The following is a 21113-nucleotide window of genomic DNA, read 5'->3' on the forward strand; positions in this document are numbered from 1 at the left end:
ACCACCATCACCTTCACCATCTCCACCACCACTGCCATCATCACCATCACTATCACCACCATAATCACTCTATCACCATCACCACCATCACCACCACCATCACCACTACCATCATCACTACCTCTATCACCACCAAACACCACCACCATTATCATATCATATTTGCTACCTGATCTTTGTAAACTCATTCTCCAGGGTCCCAGTGCCTATGGCTATTTAGAATCCTCTGATTTATACCATTCTTCACTTATTCCCCAATTTCAAAATTCACCTCATCTGGGCTCCATTCCCTTGGGGCTCTGTTCTTTTCTAGGCGATAGTGACTCAGTTTGATATAATAATTGTGTTATTGGTAATAATGTGTTGATAGTGGCCCTCTAAGGTGATATGATCTGAGAGGAAGGACAATATCTGGTTTCAGCAAGGCCACTTATTTGTTGTGTGACTTTGAGTGAGTGACATCACTTCCAAGGGCTTCTGCTTCCTCACCCAGAAGACTCTTGGAGAGTCCTCCCCATTGCACATGCTGGTTCTGTGTGTGTTTCAACACAGATCTTCCACTGGTAATGCCTTAACCCACTGGAGTAAATATAGATGGAGGTGGTATATATATGTGTTTCACAGTGAATAACGAGCCATTATCTGCGATAGCAGCAGCCTTTGCAGAAGCAGCTGCATCTCCTTGGGGGAAATTATCTGCCCATAGTTGCTGCCAGATCCTATCAGTCAGTAGGCAGGAACGGGCATGGACAGGTAACCACCCCAGGTGGTTGCACAGCCTTCCCTTTTCCCCAGAACCATGCTGCCCGTGTCACAATATGTCATGGCTCACCTTCTTTGATAGTCTGACTTGGGGCTCCAAGTCCATGTCTGGCTTATTCACAGAAACTTGGGGCTAGCAATAGAATGCTTTATTAATGCCACGTGAGTGAAGTAAGTGTTCAGATGGCACAAAGTTAAGCATTATTCTTCGCTTTCTCTGGCAATTTTCCTGGTGGGAACTGTCACATCAGAAATGTATTGGAGGGAAAGCAGCCATCAAGCAATGCAATTTAAAGGAAGAAGTATAACTTTGGGCAAGTTTCTTCATTTTTTCTAATTGCTTATCTTTTTTTTTCTTTTCTCTCTTAAATCAATCTGCAGTATAGCTTGGTAAAATGCACCACTCAGTATTTAAAGGAGCCTAAGCAAACATTAGCTTATGTAAGGTTATAACATCTCAGGTCTAATCTCTAGACGATGAGAACACAGGATTTTGGGCTTGCTTTCTCCTGGGAAACTCCAACAGCCCCAGGCTGTCCAGATTGTCATAACTTTTCCTGCTTTCACATGAAAGTGAAGTAACAGTAACTCAAAATAAGAACAAGGGAAGTTACTGAATTTATAAAGGAAAAAATAGAAGAAGGGAGAGCACTATTTTGAAGAATGAAAGAATATTCTTGCTGTCAATGTGGTTTGAGCACAGAGACAAAATTTCACTTTAAAGACAAAGATGCGAGGCCAGCAGAGGTTAGTTATTGACCCTGGGTCACATAGTAAGTTAATAGCACAACCAGAATCAAGGTCCAATCTCTCGACATGAGCTGAGTCGCTTCCCATATGATGCCGCCTTCACTTTCTTTTCGTAAAGGACGAAAACCAGCAGGTTTTGAGTGATTAAGGAAGACAGATTCGCTATGCAGGTGAGAAGAGTGTTACTTACATTCCATAGGCAGGGAAACTGAGTCACAGAGGGGTTTAGTGCTGTGGTCCTCACTAAGGGTGATTTTTACCCCCAGTGGACATTTGGTAATATGTGGAATCATTTTGAGTTGTCACAGCTGGTAAGGGAACAGTTATGACAACTTGCATCCCCTGGGTAGAAGTAGGGATGTTGTTAAACATTCTACACAGGACAGCCCTCTACAACAAACAGTTACCCAAGGTCACATACAATAAGTATAAATATACTGGACACTAAATATTTTTATCTGGGGATTGTGCACTTAAAATCTGTTTGAGATAGAGTTTCACTCCTGAGTGCAATGGCGTGCTCTCTGCTCACCACAACCTCGGCCTCCTGGGTTCGAGCAATTCTCCTGCCTCAGCCTCCTGAGTAACTGGAATTACAGGCATGCACCATCATGCCCGGCTAGTTTTTCTTGTTTTCAGTAGAGGCAGGGTTTCTCCATGTTGATCAGGCTGATCTTGAACTCCTGACCTCAGGTGATCTGCCTGACTCGGCCTCCCAAAGTGCTGGGATTACAGGCGTGAACCACTGTGCCTGGCCCAAATTCGGATTCTTATCATCACTGAAAGTTTGCACAATTTGGGTTATCGGTGGTTTTTTTTTTTTTTTTTCCCAACCTGTACCCACCTGTTTCCTGAAAACTCTTTGCCAACCTTCAGTGCTAGACTTGTCCTTGACTACAGTAAGCAACTTGGGCCCCAGTCATTTGCTCTGCATCTTGTCCCCACCCAGCTCCACTCTCTCCAGATACCCAGCAAGGACTGGTCTGCTCATCCTCACTGTTTCCCGGCAGCAGGTGCCCTGAGGAAAGTTCTGCCTTCTTTCATTCTCACCTGGGGGTGAAGTGAGGTCTGTGTGCTATTCCTTCTGGAGAGTCCACATGCCACCTAAACCTCTGCTCTGGCATTTGCAACCTGCGAAAGGGATTTCTAGCCTCTATGACCAGGCTGGGAAGTGTTTCAGAGGAATTCAGAACAACTCTGCGTCAGCCTCTGTTTTATCTGAAGCCTGGGCCCAGCCCCTGAGAAAACACACACAGCTCCTTCGCCCTGAGACAGGGTTCTGGCTAGGAGTCCACAACTTCCAAACATCTTCTTTTGGGCTCTCTAAGCACATCTTTTCATACTAATAAAGTCAAATCATTAGTTGAGAAATTTAAAGATTTTTTTTGTCTTTGTTCTTTGTTTAACTAGATTCAGAAGTTTCATGATAGATTTCCAGGATTTGTGAACGGGAGAGTATCTGCCTGAAGGACCAAAGAACACTTGATTTTTCTTCTGTGTCATTTTTTTTTAAATTGATTTTTGGAGGCTCAGTATTTTAGCTTTTAAAATTATTAAAACTGAACAGATTTTAGAAAGATTCACAGAGGTATTCTAAGGTTTAAAGGAGCTAATAGAGGTGACAGTTTTTTGGAAAACCATTGAACATTTTGTATATGTAAACAAGGATGTGATAGAAATGGAAATATTGTTCAAAATCTCTCAGGTCAGGACCTCTATCCCTTAACACCCAAATTCTCGCCCTCCAAAAATAAAACCAAACCATTTTCCAAATGGATTTTCTCTGTCTAGTTTTAAATCTTTTAATTGGGATATACATTTTCAAACTTAGAACTTCATAGGCTTTATATGATTAATAAAATCTCAAGGCAATTTGCATTAGGAGTATGTGTGCTTATTCAATAATTAACAGCTTCCGCTTGGCCAGCTGCCACCACAGACACATTAGGTTAACTGCTTCCTGTCTGCTCCCCTTTTGCACTGGCTTATGTTAGGCACTGATTTCTGACTTCTGGGTGTGTAAAAGTACACACAATGTGTGAGTAGGCTTATGCTGATGAGCGTGCCATTTTAGAATGCTTCAGAAGGAATTAATTTAAATTTAACCACTGCTAGCTGTTGCTTCCTTTCTCACTGCAAAATTGTTATGGTAACTTCAAAGAAGAAAAAGAAAAATCTTGTGGGCAAAACAGTAAAAATAGTGATCACATGCAGGTCTAATACGTGTTTGTTATAAATGGTCATGACACTTTTGTAAACATTTCCCAAATTCAACATTCCCCCAAATCTTTGGAATTCATTGTCTTCTCACTACGGAATGTAAATGCACAGAAAACAAAACTGGCTTTACATGTTGGTTTCTACTTTCACTTTTTATGCTCTGCTGTTTCTTAACATGTAGCTTAGTTATTAATAAAATAAAAGCAACCATTCTTAAAAGCTAACCAGAAATTATATTTCATATCATTCTCAGTCTAATATTTTTATATTAACAATACTGATTTCATTTAGCTCAAAAGAATACACAAACCAAACTCAAACACAACATTCTTTCAAAGAGAGAATTTCTTAGAAAACTTAAGGAAATTGATAATATTTCTTTTTCTCAGTCTTTGATTGTTTGAAATACCAAGCAACTTAACATTTCATCAGAAATAATCTACTCTTCAGCCAGATTGGATACACTTCTCTATACCAAAGTCTGGCTCTCCATGCTGCGTACATTGATATAATCCAGGACTGCATGGGTCCTGGACATCCCATTTAATCCACGTCCCACACCTGGCCCCACCCTTCCCACTCATGGGAATTCTGTCTTTTTTCTCAGAAAGTTGTTCCACTGCACAATCTCTGCATTCTCAAAGTTGTTTTAGGATATTGCAGAGAGCAGTATGGAAGGCAGAAAATGTCTAGATTTGAAGTCAGCAGACCGGAGTTCTAGCTGTGGCTTTGTCACTGACAGCTGTCCTTACCCTGTGTCCTAACTTGTCAAAGGGCACAAGTAATGCCTGCCCTACTTACCTCACAGGATCCTGCAAAAAATCAATACCCACTTCATAAGTGAGAAAGCCCTACAGTGACACATCCTTGTGACAGGAGTTAGGATGAGACGTAGCCATTCATTTCTTCACACTTACTATCAGTGTGAAAATGAAGAAAAGCTGTGCTTTGCACATCTTCTGTGCACCTTGATGTTTGGTTGATCAACTGTTTGGTTATAGTCATTGACATTTTTGTCATGATCACTCCTCAGTCCCTAGGCAAGGGGTTCTTAAGAATAACAGGTCTACAGTATCATGATATCTATCATTGTTTGTCTGAAGCCAAAGAAACATACAGTATTGAGATGATAATTCTGTTTTATAGCACATGATAAACTCAGAAAATTCCAGGAGCTATACTGGGTGTCAGAAGCTAGAATCTTACAAATGAAAGTTTATTAAGTGTAAGTCATCATTTCAGCAACGCTTAATGAACTGGCATCTATACTGAGGCAAATGATGGGTGTAATAGATTTTAGGTATCAGTAGTTGCTGCTTACCATTGCAGACCCCACACGGCTGACTTTGATGGGATTCCCTCTTCCAGAGAGGTCCATTTGTGCTCTGTCCATCACATACAGGCAAGTGTCCAGGATACCATCTTCAAACTATTTGGAGAAGAAAAAAAGAGAAACTACTTAGTGTTCACTCTGCAAGCAAAATATTCTCCGATGAAAAATAACATGAAACCACAACCTAATGTTTAGAAATGTGTGTTTCCTGTAGAGTGATCTCCCATAATCTTTAGTATGAAATATTAAAGTAGAAGGAAAGAGACATCTTCTTTTTTTCATTAAAGTGAATAAGAATATAAAAGCAAGCCAGAAACATAAACAGAACTACTAGAGAGTTGATATACTCAGGGATCATGAGCTGACTTGAAGTTCTTCAGAAAATGATTCAAGTTAATTTAGAAGGTCTTTTCAACATATTGGCTTCTGTACCCAAGAAGAAGAAATGAATGATTTACCAGAGTCAGGCCACAGTCTTAGGACCTTGAAAGTAACATAAACCCTCCTGCATTTCGAAAATAAAGAACTCTCAGGTGTATCACAGGAAGGTGCTTCACACTACTTAGTTTGCACCCATAGAGTAGGAGACTTCATATAGTGACTGTCCCTCTAAAGTTTCCCCTCTTCTGAGACAAGGTGGACCCCAGGATCAAGAAGAAGGCAGAAGGCTGCAGAAAGTAGATTACATTATCAAGGGAGGAGTCTGGTACCAGTTCAATTTCCTTAGAAAGAACTGCTAGCCACAGACAATACCAGAATTTTCTTAAAAAGGACTAAAGATCAAGTAGCAAGACAGGAAGATTTTACCTATACTGCACCTCACTGTCGTAAGAGATTTTCTTGAATACAGAAACCTGTGTGCTATTCACCCAAGTGCTTGTGACGGAAACCACAATCATAAAGGTTAATTACCACGCAATTCTTTATGCAGTCCAGTTAGAATACCCACTCTGGGTTTATCCCAAACTGACAGGATGGATGCAGGAATGGGTAATTGCACTAGTTCTTCAGGTATGCAAATAGCTTAGTATTTTGGTTCTTATTAAGCAGCTTCTCTCAGCTATATTTGCTGGGCATGATAGCAACTAATTTGAGAGTTAAAGAAATAGTCATAGAACTGATTGATTCCCTGCATCACTGTAAACAGACGTGGCTGATTATCCTGGCCAAAGGGCACAAACCAATAGCCTCTTTGAGTGACAGAAGATACAGTCAAGTGACTGTGCTCCAGGGTGGCTACCCAAAGGCATGCCAGTGAGGAGCACCCTGACTGGGCTTGGGACACCTTTCCAGACCTCCTTGCTGCCTACCTTGATGACTTTTCCCCTTGTTAGCTATCTATAGATTGTCACATTTGGGCCATAAATAGAATCACCAGGCTAAAGGCTAGAAATTGGGAACCCAAGAAAAGGGCATCAGGCAGTAGGCAGTATCGTCTAGGGTTACATATCACTGAGGAGGGGATGGCTTGAAACCAGGGAGTCAGGCAGGAATCCAAAAACAGGGGGTGCCAATGTCGTTCATAGCTTGGCAGGAAATCAGAAATGCAGGCGGGCAAGCCTGAGCACTGGGCATGTAATTCTCCAGAGTCAGGGTGAAGAAGCTGGTCACAAAGCCAGGTAGGCAGGATGACACAGGTAATGGAGCAGTGGGTGAGGAACACAGGGAGATCCCATATGGAAGTCAAAGCAAGGCATCCAGAGCCAAGAGAGTACCCTGTGATCACCAGATTCTGTGAAACCTCCCCGCTGGATGCCCAGCGCAATGATGCACAATTCCAGCCATCCCAGCCAAAACTCCTGAGAAATGACATTCACCTCCTCTTGTGTCGCTAATTAAAAATCATTTTGAAATCACAGCATTCATTTATGGAAACTGGTAAAATATCATTCATTTGCTCCATTGTTAAAGATACCAAACCAAAATATTTTGAATGGTTGAACATCTCAAAGAAATGCCATTTGTTACTTTATGTCTAGGCAATAACTTGAGTTTGCAGCTGATAAAATCTTTCTGTGTAAAAGCTCAGTGGGCTTTCCTTTGATGAAATGATAACACTCTTTTCTAATTAGCAGTACCCTAGGCTAACACTTAAAAAAAAAAAAAAAAAAAAAAAAGAAGAAGAAGAAGAAGCCATTTCTTTGATTTGGGCACACCCCTTGCAGTATCCTTTGCATCACTTTCAAAATACCTTTCTTTATAAGCCAGGTTGAACTAATGAAATTTCGCTGTTCTAAGTGGCCAAAGCATTTCTCTATAGAATACCACATTATTCATGGAGTCTCTCATTTCTGTAACACTGTAATATCCAGAGAGATGTGGTTTCAACTGATAAATTATGCAGTTGTGTTTATGAGTCCCTACTCCTAAGCTCTCTGCCTTGCAGTCTCAAATCCTAAAAAGCAGGAAATTGTGCTTGTCTAATATCGATATATGGCACCCTGCAGGGATACATGTGACAAAAAATATGAAGTGAAAATATCCTTGACGACAGCAAATTTTAAGTGGCTCACCTGACCATAGCTCCAGCTTCTGGTCTTGATGTCATTGACCTCTCCATAAAAAATTACTCCAATGTCATTCAGGACATACTCTTCTCTTTCTTTCTCATTGTCCAGGTACACAGCATCATCTGCATCAGGGTTTAAGCATAGTGACCATTACCAAACCAGACTGTTTCCAAACACTTGCAAGTTTATTGTGTTTCTAGACTGCATTTTATCACCCAAATTTTTAAAAAATGCCCTTTGTTTCATTAAGCATAGCTCATTTCCCAATATTTTTAGTAATGGTGAACGTAATCAGCACCAAAGTTCAGTCCGTAAACGACGACATTTGTTAGCAAAATGCTGACAAACTCTGACTCTTTAAGTTCCAAGCAGGAGAATTAAATTGATATGTCTCATTAAACGTTTTATGATTCTGGTGCATCAGTAGTTCCAGAATTCTACGATGCTGATGTAAATCTGTAACACAAATTAAGATATAATTTCCAACCTTTTAACATTACTAGAAAACTAGATGAATTGAAAATGGTTTTTAAGACAAATCTGGGACACATGAGAAGGCAACAGGCTAATCTGTCATGTCAGGCCTGTTTTGTGGCCCATCGCTGGCAGGAGGGAAGCAGTAGGTCATCTCCTTTTAATGAAAGATACATGTGGATGTGCTAGTATGTGTGTGTGTCCAACCAGCTTCCCTGGCCAGTGTCTTTCATTGCAAAGACTTTTCTTCCCTGTGGCTAGAATCTCAGGAGGGTCATGCTCCCCATCTATCCACTTCGTCATCAGTCCGGTACTTATTCCCAGGCCTGGTGGGAGAGTAGCAAAGCATCTTTAACACAGACAGGACCCTACAAGTGTAAATCGCACTCAGGAAAATGTGTGTGTTTGTGACAGGCATCTAAACGTTTTTAAATGAATTCTACCTCAAGGTAATGAAATAATTGATTATAATAAATGCAAAAGAAATGGTAGAATTAGAATGTCACGATCTTGCAATCCCTAATGAAATAATGAATTGAGGCAGAAATAATTCGTTAAGAAGGGAACTTCATAATGGGTGGATGAGACTGATAAAACGTGAACTGGATACTATTAATAAACCTAAATATATGTACCTCTTGCTAGGATGAATGTCCTAGGAAGCAATGGCATGACTTATGAAGTATTTTTGCCCCTTCCTCCAAAAAAAAAAAAAAAAAATGCCACTTGAAGCTGAATCAGATAGAGTCTCTAGACCTAACTAGCTGCTTAACAGAAAATGCCACAGTGGTTAAAAAAAAAAATCCCACAGTGGTTAGAGAAACATATTTCATGACACCAGGGGATGGAATCAGCAAAATTCAGAATATAGAAAGTTTGACATAAAATATGACTCAGTTTCAGCCATAAGTTTGTGGCATGAAGAAACAGATGACAAGGATTACTCTAGAGGAAAATATTTAAGTGACATACCAACCAAATTTAATCTACAGACTTTAATCCAAATCAGCTAACTAAAAAGATAATTTTTAGACATTGGGAAAATTAGATTAAAGACAGTTCATTAGATAATACCAAGGAGCTCTTGTTGATTTGTATTAGCTGCAATAATTATACACAAACACACATAAACACATGCATACACACATATATACATATGTATCTATGTATACTGTATATATGTCTATTTTTAAAAAGCTGCATGCTAAAATATGTACAGGTAAAATAATATGATTACTAGAATTTATTTGAAAATGCTAAGGCAAAAATAAGGGAAAAAAGGATAAAGCAAATGTGACAAAATCTTGATAACTATTAAGTCTGAGAGACACATAAGTAGATATTCATTGTGCTATTCTTTCTGCTTTTGAGTTTGTCTGAAAATATTTATACGAAAAATTAACTTTGTCAAAAGGTATAAAACCCAAATACAAAATGAACACATACAAACTGTTTCCAATTGGATATGAACATTCAGGAATGTAAAGATACAAATTCTACCCAAACTAGTCTATGACCAATGTGAACCCAACCAAACCTCTACTCAGTAGTTTTGGAACTTTGCATGCTCATTCAAAAGCTTATCTGGAAAAAACAATGTGAAAAAAAACAGCCAGGCAGGGCATGGTGGCTCATGCCTGTAATCCCAGCACTTTGGGAGGCCAAGGCAGGTGGATCACTTGAGGTCAGGAGTTTGAGACCAGCCTGGCCAATATGATGAAACCCCATCTCTACTACAAATAAAAACATAAGCCAGGCATGGTGGTGTGTGCCTGTAATCCTAGCTACTCGGGAGGCTGAGGCAGGAGAATCACTTGAACCCAGGAGGCTGAGATAGCACTACTGCACTCCAGGCTGGGCAACAGAGCTAGACTACTCCGTCTGAAAAAAAAAAAAAAAAAAGAGAGAAAATAGCCAAAAACTAATCTGTTGAGAAAGAAGAAAAATTGAAGGACTTGTCCAAAGGTAAATTAAATTTTGGACCCCAATTTATAGTTTCCTGCATCTACGCCCTTTGCCATGTAACTAGCAGTTGTTCCCTCTAAATGTGGAATATCCTCTCTTAACTTTAGGCTTATTTTTGGCTAATGGGGTGTTAGCAGGAGCAATGTTAGCAGAAGCAAGTAGGGGTCTAAAATATGACTGCACAGCTGAGCACGTGATCATACAAATCTGCTATTAGCTGGAGGAAAATACGCCCCAGCAAGCCCACTGGTTAAAGAAGGATGAGAGACACCGGAGCAGAGGGACTCTGGAGCTCTCAGGGAGAGACGGATCCTCTCCAGCTGTTCCCACCTGAAGCAGAGTTGGCCAGTCAAGCCCAGTCTGATGAGCCCAACCCCAGCCAAGCCCCAGATCCACGAACAAGTGCTTATTGCTGTATGCCACTAAGATTTTCTGGTTCTTTCTTATGTAGCATTAGTGTGGTTATAGATAACTGAAACAAAGCTACACTTAAAACTGACATTAGCACAGTAATGGACAAATATATGGCAGGAGCTAGATGTGTATTAAATCTTAGTAAATAATAAAGATGGCACTTAAAATCAATAGGTAATAATAGATCTGATCAATACATGGTGTTTTGACAGCTGGTTATCCATGTAAGAAAAAAAGTGACAGTAAGATCTCTTTATTCCACTATATACAAACTGTATTCTTGGATTTAAGAGGCACATGTGTGTCTCTTCCTGACTATCTTTATTTCACCTGACATGTTCCAGATATAAGCAGATAGAGAAACATAACATTCAATAAATATATAAAAAAATGCTCAACTCTACAAATAATCAGAGACATAAAAACCAAATTAACCATGAAATACCAATGAAATACCATAATTCTCCTACCATACTGGCAAATATTAAAACAAATGGTTAACCACCAGTGCCAATGAGAGTATGAAGAGATGGATACTCTCATCTACTATGGCTGTAGTGTAAAAAACTGCAGCCTTTTAAAAGGGTAATTAGGCAATATCTATGCAAATTTAAAATATGAATTCACTTTGCCCAAGCAATGCTATTTCTAGATGTCTATTCTGCAGAAACATTCGTACAAAATGTATGTGCAACCTTCAAAATGGCATAACATGCTATAGTGAAAATGGGAAACAATTCAAATAGTTGTAAACAAAAGACCAAAATAATATGATATGACCATACCAAGCAGCCATTAAAAAGAAGATGCATGTACTGATATAGAAAACGCTCCAAGATACACTGTATGAGAAAATGAGGTACAGAGCAACAGGTTGACACCATCTCATTTGTAGTTTAAAAAAACCTAAATTCTCTAGGTATACATATGCAATCAATATATAAAATAATAGCAAAGTATCTGTAATGATATACACAGTTAAAGTTGGTTTTCTCTGGGGATTCTCTAGGATTGGAAGATTGGTGAAAAGGAAAGTTTACTTTTAGCCATATATATGTACATATGTGTTTATTTGAAAAGAACAATATATTCAATTGCCAATTAAAAATGAGAAGGACTGAAAATACTTTAAATGGATGACATTACAACAAAATGTTAATTGTTGGTATCTCTGATTTGTAGATCCTTGAGTTCTTTTTATGCTTTTATTATTTTTATTTCTATAATGAGACTTTTCCATCAGAAAAAGTTATTTTTAAAAATGTGTTTCCATTTAAGTGAAGCTACCCATTTAATAAGAGGCTAACAAGTCCAACTTTTATGCATTAGTTTTTCTTTAAGAGCAATATAGGGTTGTGCTCTTTTTTATTATCAATGTCCTTAAGCACAACTTTTTTCTCCTTCATTACGTCTCCCTGAACCGTTTCCTTTCCAGTACAGACTGAATTAAATCTTGTTCCCTTAGTGCCCTATGGAGGCTGGGGTAACATTTATCCCACTGTATGGACATTGCCTTTTAATTATTATATTTATTGAATAACTATGTGTTTAAGTACTTACTACTTAATTTTTTTAAGTAGCAGCATGTAAATAAGCATTGTTACACTGCTTATTTACCACCAGGAACTTTCTAAGTGCTTTAGAACAAGACACATGAACTCATCAACACTCATAACATCCTTGTGAGGAAAGTAGCCCCATTTCACTGACGAGGAAACTGAGGCAGAGAGCAACATAACTTCTCCAAGGTCGTACAGCTAGTGAGTTGCAAAGCTAAGACTTGAATAAGCTGCCTTCCAAGTAGTCCATGGCTCTTGGGTCCAAGGGATCAGATGACTGTGTCCCCAGCTCCCAACACTGTGCCTTGGAACATGGTAGGAAGTCAATCAATGTCTACTGAAAGAATGAGAGATGGGGACGATGTCTGGAGCTTAGAGAGTAAGGAAGAAGTCCAAGAAAATGAAGGATTTACCTTTGGGCTTTGCGTTAGTATTGATGGGAAGTGATAAATTTAGGTGGCAAAGCATGAATAGAGAGGAGTTCTGGAGCTCCAGACTAGGCCACTCTTCCCCTTCCAATGCTTGAATTAAATCTCACCTCAAACAGGCAGACATTATCATGAATCCACAATATGGCAAGGAAGTCAAATGGGAAGGCTCGATTTTAATTTTAAATTTATTTATGATTTTAAAAAGAAGATTGAGGGTGGAAAGCAGTGCTTTATTTCCCCTGTTTTTATTCAGATCTGTCACTTTAAAATATAGTTGTCCAAAGCAACGTTAAAAAAAATTGTATCACGATGGAAACTCCGAAAAACTCCCTATGTTTGGAAGGCTAACAAAAATGAAAAATGGAATCATTTGCCCCTGGAGATTTTTGCTGTTGGCTTTTTGATAGTGTTTTTGTTTGTTTTTAATTTTCTGGTTAGCTTCAGAGGGGTGGGGTTTCACTAAGTTTCAGGGGAAGCTAGTTCTTCACTTAGCAAAACGGAAGACTCGACTAATAGGAGAAACAAACTAACAAACAACTCACTATTCTAGAAACCCAACAATTTGGACTGGTAGAAGGTAGATGTGTGTGAGGCTTATGTGGAATGTGGGAGCTGGGAACTCAACTGAGGACTGAGGGGAGAAATATGGTCTAGACAGTTCCCAGAGTAGGAGTGGCTGCACCTTGGACCAACAGACAACTCTTTGATCGTAGGTGACCTCTGGCAGACAACCACCATTACAATAAAACTCTGAGAAAAACAGATTACACATGGCACCATTGGTGAGTGTAGCACAGCACCTCCATCCACTGCCCAGAGCAGCTCTGTCACCAGAACAGACCTTCAGAATGCCTCGTAAATAACCACCCTTGCAGGCTGACTAACAATTTACAAGAGGCAAGTAGTGAAGAATAATGACCTCATTTATTTTGCTTTTCCTCTGGTGGGAATAGAAGGGTAGTTAAAAAAGAAAAGAGTGGGCTGAGAAATTTTAGGGTGGATTTCAGTCACCCTCTGACATTCCCACTGTCCTCCCCACCCAGAGAAGGTAAGGATTTATAACAAACATGTAAAAACAAATGCTGAACCTATTGATTTTAGTATCTGTATAACCTCTTTGTGAGAAGGAGGATCATTCATCATTGCATGGGCTTGTACCTTCCTTCTGCTTATTTACATGCTATTTCAAAGTCAGAGCAGGTTCCATTTCCTTGGTCATTAGGCTCAAGCCTAGCAAAGGGAGCCTAGGAATTAAACAAAACTATGGTGGCAGAACAGCTATCCTACACAGGCTCTTTCAGCAGTTTAAACCAGAGTTTGGTGTTGTTTCTAATCCTTTAGAAGGAATAATGGTTTGGCCCTTCAAAAAGGCGAAATGTGTCCCCATTTAGAGAAGGAAGGAATTTAGAGCGAGGGGATTAGGAATGACTTCCACTTGCTTCCCCCTTTATATAAAAGCTGAGCACCACTAAAAAGAGGAAAGATTCATGCTGGGAGTGTGTAATCACTCTTAGAGAGAGTGGCTTGATCTGCAGAGCAAATGTGACTCCAGACTAGTGTCACCATGATATGTTTTTCCATCACAAGGTACATCAAAAGGGGTGGCAGATTCTAACAGGCTGTGTGTGCTGCGGCATACCAGGAGTAACTTCCTGTCGCTGGGAACTGTGAACATATTAAAGAATAGTGTTTCTAGAGTCTGAGCATTTTATTCTGGAAGGATCCAAACCCACTGCCTTTCTAAAGTGATTTCATATGGCCACTCCAGAGACCTTGCTTGCCTACCTAGTAACACTGGAATGGAATCAATCTATGAAGCACAAGCAAGTGGTTCCTCAACAGTCAGTTGAGTTTGCTTCTTCCCTTTTAGCCCCTTCAGTATAAAGTGGAGTAGTTCGCCAGGACTGGTATCCTCGGAATAACAATGACTAACACCCCTTCTCTTCTCTTGGAGACCTTTGAGCCTAGACCAGAATTTGCACCCTCAGGCTACCGCCATTCATCCACCAATCCACAGATATTGATAGTGTATCTCCCGCCATGCTCACGATAGCACAATCACCCGTGTGTGCATAGTATAACATAGTTTACATTCCTTACAAACATGTTGAATTACAGCTCATACCAGCTTGAGAAGGTTATTGGATTTGTGCTAATTTGCCTATTTTGCTGGTTAAGGGCTTTTTGGTGTACTGAGATATCTTCAGAAGATAGACTATTATTCATGAACCAATTCTACAAAGAAAATGTCAGAGCTTCTTTACTTAGCACATATCCTCTAAGGGAGTCTGTGCCCTTGTTGGTATGCTTTAATTTTTTTTTCCCAGAGAAAGCTTTTATTTGATCTTGTAAATATCAACTGGAATTTATTTATTTATTTATTTATTTATTTATTTATTTATTATGGCAAAATTTTCCACATTGATTAGGTCATCACAGAATCTTCTCAGCTGGCCATCTACTGTTTTATTCTTTTGCTACACAAGGCCAGATAATGACAGGTTTTGTTTTAGAAATACAAGTGCTTACCCTGACTGAGTCGGGATGCTCCAGTGTTAGTCCCAGTTTGTATCTTAATTTTCTATAGGACTTTGAGAAATGCATGTAACATCACAGAATCTGCTTTCTCTCTTGAAATCTGAGTCTGATAATCATCTCCTTGCCTCTCAGAATGGTGATTTTGAGTTCAGTTCAGCAAACACTTACTGAACATGGACTCAATTCCAGGCACCACGCGAGGCTAAGTGAGATAAGGATTATGCCTTCCAAACACACAGTCTAGGGAGATACTGACTATGAGCACACTTTGAAGCATGTAAGAGACTCTACAAGAAAGGAATTGTAAACCACATGAATTGGTGGATGAATATGACTCTGCATTAGACACTTCCAACCATGCTCTTTCTAGAAGGACCTTGTAAAGAACTTTGCACCTCAATCCCGGGGTCACCTACATGCCATTGCAAAGGAAGTTTACTGTGAGTTCTCTGGGATCCTTTGTTATGATAGGGCCACACTAAATGATCCTTGCTTGGCATAAAAAGCAGAATAAGTCTCTAAGTGATTTAGACACTAGGAAGAATGATACATACTATTTTATTTAAGACGATTATTGAGTAAATAAAGGTTAAATTTTTTGCATAAGCTTTTTAAAACTTCATAAAAATTCAATTAACCAACTATTTGATTACTATTCTATGCAAACACTGTTCTAGGCACAAAGCTCAGCCACTGGCCAGTCTCTCCTCATTCCCCAAATAGGTCAGAGTCCCCAGTTTTATGTTCTTGTTGTACACTGACTTATTTTAGTATTTTTTACAATTGTAATTAGGTTTTTATTAGGAGCTCATTTGTAAAATCCTTGCTAGAAGCTATACGAAGATAGCCTTTTTCACTGCCATAGTCCTAGTACCTAATTCAGTATTGACTTTGAATTTTTATGAAGGAATACATAATACTATTGAAATGTGCACAGGTCATTGTGTTGTCATGGGCATGGGATGAGACATACTATCAATATTTGTGGATTGATGGATGAATGGCTCTAGCCTGAGGGTGTAAGTTCTGGTCTGGGCTCAACAGTCTCCAAGAGAAGGGATGTTGGTCATTGTTACTCTGAGGACACCAGTCTTGATGACTTACTCCATTCTGTACAAAAGGGGCTAAAAAGACGGTATATAAATACAAAGCAAATAGCCTGAGGATGAATTTAATAATAAAATACAAGCGCGTCATATTTATTTATTTGCTACTAAAAGCATCCAAGATATTGGAAACATATTGATTTATTCATATTAAATTAAATTGATTTATTTGTTTAAAGGAAAACGAAAAAACGCATTGAATAAAAAGGAAATATTAGATGCTAATTTGGTGTCAGATGCTAAGAGAGAAATCCACACACGCATCACCCACAGACACACTCCTCCCAGCACACCAGATATGGTTTTGATTTTTCTCAAGATAATAAGGTCTGAGATTACATTTACAAGTTATCTGCAACGATAGGGTGCAGCGAACCTAAAGAGTATTTACTTGGGATTATTAAATCAACACAGCAAATATTTGTTAAACCTCAAGTGTGCCAGAGCCTATGGATACGAGGCTGAATGACGTGAGGGAAAAGCAGTGATGGAGAATGGGATGGGGGACCAACTTATCAGGAGGAGAAAGATCCCTTAAAGGTAACTGATGCCCAATCAAAAATACTGCGCAGTGCTTCTCCAGAGTACTAGGCACAGATACTAGAAATCTAAATCTTTCAGAACCCACTATCTGGCACTAGTGCTATACTACCAAACTGGAACATTCTATATTTACATAGTGAAATACATTCAATAATTCAAAATTCCTGAGTCGTTAAACATGATGAATTCATAATAACTTCCCGTCTCACTCCTGCTACCTTTGTAGGTACAGTTCTCTCTAACACCCAAAAGAAGGGTTTCCTCCCAGAATGGACCCAAAGCCTGGTTAGCACCACTAAACTAAAAACTAAGCAATTGTTCTCCCTGCATGAACCCCTGCCTTCACTGGTGTGGCATTGCTATTGATCCCCATTAATGATTTAGTGATTAAGGAGGATAAATTGCCTATGAATGCAAAGAAGGCTGAAGGGCCCTCAGGAGCACAGCTGAGCATTCCCCTATCAATAAGTGCTGTGCGTGCCGCTGTGATTTTCAGCCCAGTGTCCCGTGCCACCTCAGACCAGAATCTTGTTCACCTGGCTCTCTTTTGACAATTTCTGGAAATAGTTTTCCGTCTCATCTTCTGCTATCTTTTTCACTTGGGCGACAGTCTCACCCTTCTCTTTTGACCTACTTTCCAATTACCAGGCCATACTGCTGAGTCCTTTGTTGTGCATTAACACACACAAGCATAAAACTGCAGGTGATTGCTGGGCTACAGTGTCTGTGCTTGCGTGTGTGTGGGCGGGGGGGGGCGGGGGAGGTTCATCATATCATCCCATTTTTGGGTTATGCTTTGCGTGCTAGGCTGGGAAAACGACACAATGAGTAAAGTGGGGAGATGACCTCTTTCTCTCACTTCATTTAAAAGAAAAGGTGTTCAGTGCCCAAAAGCATGGTTGTTGGAAGAGACCAAGCGACAAAATAATAAAGCTCACTGGACCCTTCTGCATTAAGGAAGGAGAATCTGTTCCTGGGACAGAATGGGAGAGAAAAGTTCAGAGAATAAAAGAGAACAGTAGGAGAGAGAGAAGGGGTGGTAAGGAGGAGACAGACTGGAATTAGGTTCAGGGTAGAGCCAGTGAAATTTTAAGAAGAGTAAATTATACTCTCTTGAGGTGTTTGTTTGTTTGTTTTGTTTTTGGTTTTGGTTTTTGAGACTGAGTCTCACTCTGTTGCCCAGGCTGGAGTGCAGTGGTATGATCTCGGCTCACTGCAACCTCCACCTCCCGGGTTCAAGCAGTTCTCCTGCCTCAGCCTCTTGAGTAGCTGAGATTATAGGCACATGCCACCATGCCCAGCTAAGTTTTGTATTTTTAGTAGAGACGGAGTTTCACTATGTTGGTCAGGCTGGTCTCGAACTCCTGACCTCACGATCAGCCCGCCGCGGTCTCCCGAAGTGCTGGGATTACAGGCGTGAGCCACCGCGCCTGGGCCTGCCTCCTGAGTTTTTAAATTATTGCTTGTTGTTTTTCTTTCCTCTGAGAGACAGGCTGGCCAGGCTGCCTTGAACTCCTGGGCTCAAGCAATCCTTCTGCCTCAGCTTCCCAAGTAGCTGGGACTGCAGGCTACCCTGGGGACCATGCCTAGCTTTATTGTTTTGTGATTATCATGAAACCAGTGGTCCTCTAAGTGTTAACCCTGACCAGCAGCAACAGCATCCCCTAGGAACTGGTTAGAAATGCAAATTATCAGGCCAGACCTCAGACCTATTCAATCTGAGGGTGCTGCACAGAGATGTCTGAACAAGCCCTCCAGGTGATTCTGATGTGCTCTAAGCATGGTGACCACAGAATGCATCCTTCCTCCTCTTACTCTCCGTTCCAAACTGCAGTTAAAGTCTGGGCATTCACAGATGTTGTGTGTGACTGTTTTTGTTGTTGTTGCCAACATTGAAATTGAAGGTGAAGGTCAAGTTTCTCACTTGCAGCAGCACAGGGGGAAGTAGGATTCCTAGAGGCAGAGGCAGCCATAAGGTCAGAAATCCCTAAAGAATTTGCAGAGATGTTTGGGCATCCACAGGTCAAGTAATGAAGAGGATTGTACTAGTTTGCCCTGTGTTCTGGAAGCAGGAAGGAGCCTCCCGGCATGTGCCTGTAATAAGTTCACCTTCCACCTTCCAGATGACTAGCTCACATCTTCCCTATCAAGCCTCTCATGCCCTTCCTTACTGCTTCTCAACACATGACTTTGCTTTACACTTCACCGACCAAAAAAAAAAAAAAAGTCACGAAATGGTAACAACCTCATTCTCCTTCCATTAAACTAGAAAATCTGCACCCCTCTTCTTCTGTTTTACTCCTGTCTCTGGGGAGGGTAGATAGCCCCGCCCATCACAGGTTCTTCCGCTGTTCCCTGGATTCCCCACTCAAGCATTTCACTCCTAAAACTTCTCAACCTTGGCTCCAATAATCACCTCCAGAGCTTTTAAAAACCCTGAAGCCCAGGCTGCAGTCCAGAGCAATTACATCAGAATGCCTGCATGGGGGACTGAGGTATCTGTAGTTTCAAAGCTTCCCAGATGATTGCAACGTCCAGCCAAGGCTGTGAACCACTGTCCTCTCTCTGGACTGCAAACTCTCTTTCTTGGTTCCTCTCCGTCACGATAAAATAACACCCACTCTCTCTTGTCTTTAAAAAATTCTCCTTTGAGCTTCACGTCAACATCTAGGTGCTGCAGAAAGTCTTGAGAAAGGTACCATCTCCTGCCATCTCTACTTTCTTGCCACCAGTTTACAGTGCAGCCCATGATCATCTCCCTGGCCTCTGTCCCCATCATTTTAGTGAAACAGTCCTTTTCAAGATCATCAAAGACATCCATATTTCCACACTATATGGCCACTTTCCTCCCCATCCTATTCAGCTAATCATAGCATTCAACACAGTTAACTGCTGTCTTGAATCTATCGATGTGTCTGGCTCTGGGCTCTTTTGATCTCCTTGTGCCCCACTGACTGCTCCTGCTCAGCCTCGTTTGTTGACTTCTCCTTTGTCTCGACTCTTACTTGTTAATGACCCTGAATCATTTGTGTCCATTATTGATCCTAACCGTGCCCATGTTTACATGTCTAGCTCAACCATCTCCTTTGAGTTCTAGATTCACTTTATTCAAGTGCTTACTTGATGTTTTCATTTGCATGTCTCATAGATCTCATAGACATTACCAAATTAACATTTCTGAATGTAACTCTTAGCTTCCCCCTCTGGGCTTCCCCTCCACTTCCCACAGTTTTCCCAGCTCTGAAAATGGCACCGCCATCAACCCAACTGGCCTAACAAGAAATCTAGAGTTATTCTTGAGTTCTCCCATTTCTTTACTTCTCATCTTCAATCCCTGTGCAATTTCTGTTCTAAACACAAAAATAGATCTCCAATCTAACCCCTTCTCATCTCCACTGGTACCACCATAGTTTAGTTTATCATCATCTTTGTCCTAGACCACAGCTTCCAGATTGGTCTCTGGTTTTTGTTCTACCTTCCTCCGATCCTTTCCATGCACTGATAACCTAGGGGAAGTCCCTGTACAGCCTCTAGGACAAGAATGCCTCTAGAACTAAGGGACTCTTTCAGAACACAGGTATCTGGAAGCTGCTCATCATGTATACAGCTGAAGATCAAGGCAGCAATTAGAAGGTTATTAGACTGTCCGCCTCCTGAATAGTTATCCTGAAAGTTAATACGTCAAGCAACATAACTAACCATTTTCCCCTGAAGAAGAGTGGCCACATAAGTTGAAATGCATGCAGACATATATCCCATTTTACACACATGATATAATCCAGAAAAGCTGCAAACAAACCAAAGTCTGGGTAAATTATAGCATTCCAAAATTTCCTAGAGTTCCGAGAAGTTATATGAAGCCTATGATTTTCTTTTTGTAATAAAATGAAAGTCAATAACAAACTCCTGATCGATAAGTATGAATTTTTAAATATAATTTTCTTAGAATAGGCTGCTTCCTACATACTCTTCCATCTCATTCTCTTTTGCTGACTTCTTCTCTACTGGACTCCTAAATGATGATGTTCCTGAAGGCTAGATACTATATCTTATTTCCTTCTTTATCTATATTTTCTCCCTAGGTACAGATAACTACCAAATACACATCTCTGATTTTCCTTTCCAGATTCACATACCTACTTGTCATTTCTGCTTGTCTATCTATGGTTATCTCCAACTTAACATATTCAAAATCTTAATTTATATATCTGTAACTCTGATCCTCTCAGTATTTTTCATCTCTGTAAATATCACTCCATCAACCAGTTGCAAAATGCCTTACATCTGGTTTTAAGATTACTATCAAGAGTTCATTTTTTGAACTGCACATGGCCCAGTTAATATTTCCTGTTACCATTTACCTTGAATATCTGTCTCATAGATAGGAGTGTTGGGTACAAGATTATGAGGATGGATGTATAGGGAGTGCAGGAATAGCTTGGCACCTTTTGCCCACACTAGGCAGGATCACTGCTTGAGCCCAGGAGTTCAAGACTAGCCTGGACAAC

General features: G+C 40.2%; 1 protein-coding gene across 2 annotated transcripts in view; it reads right to left on the reverse strand.

Moving 5' to 3' along the window:
- The window catches only part of F13A1 (coagulation factor XIII A chain), a 163027-nt gene that overhangs the window by 92200 nt on the left and 49714 nt on the right, over window positions 1-21113 (reverse strand). For both annotated transcript variants that reach the window (XM_007973790.3, XM_007973791.3), the window contains exons 5-6: window positions 7579-7697; window positions 5054-5161 (exon numbers count right to left, since the gene is read on the reverse strand). In XM_007973790.3, the coding sequence (XP_007971981.2) occupies window positions 5054-5161; window positions 7579-7697 (227 nt within the window). The remainder of the gene's footprint in view (window positions 1-5053; window positions 5162-7578; window positions 7698-21113) is intronic.

The sequence above is a fragment of the Chlorocebus sabaeus genome, chromosome 17, assembly GCF_047675955.1.
Source record: "Chlorocebus sabaeus isolate Y175 chromosome 17, mChlSab1.0.hap1, whole genome shotgun sequence".
NCBI lineage: Eukaryota > Metazoa > Chordata > Mammalia > Primates > Cercopithecidae > Chlorocebus > Chlorocebus sabaeus.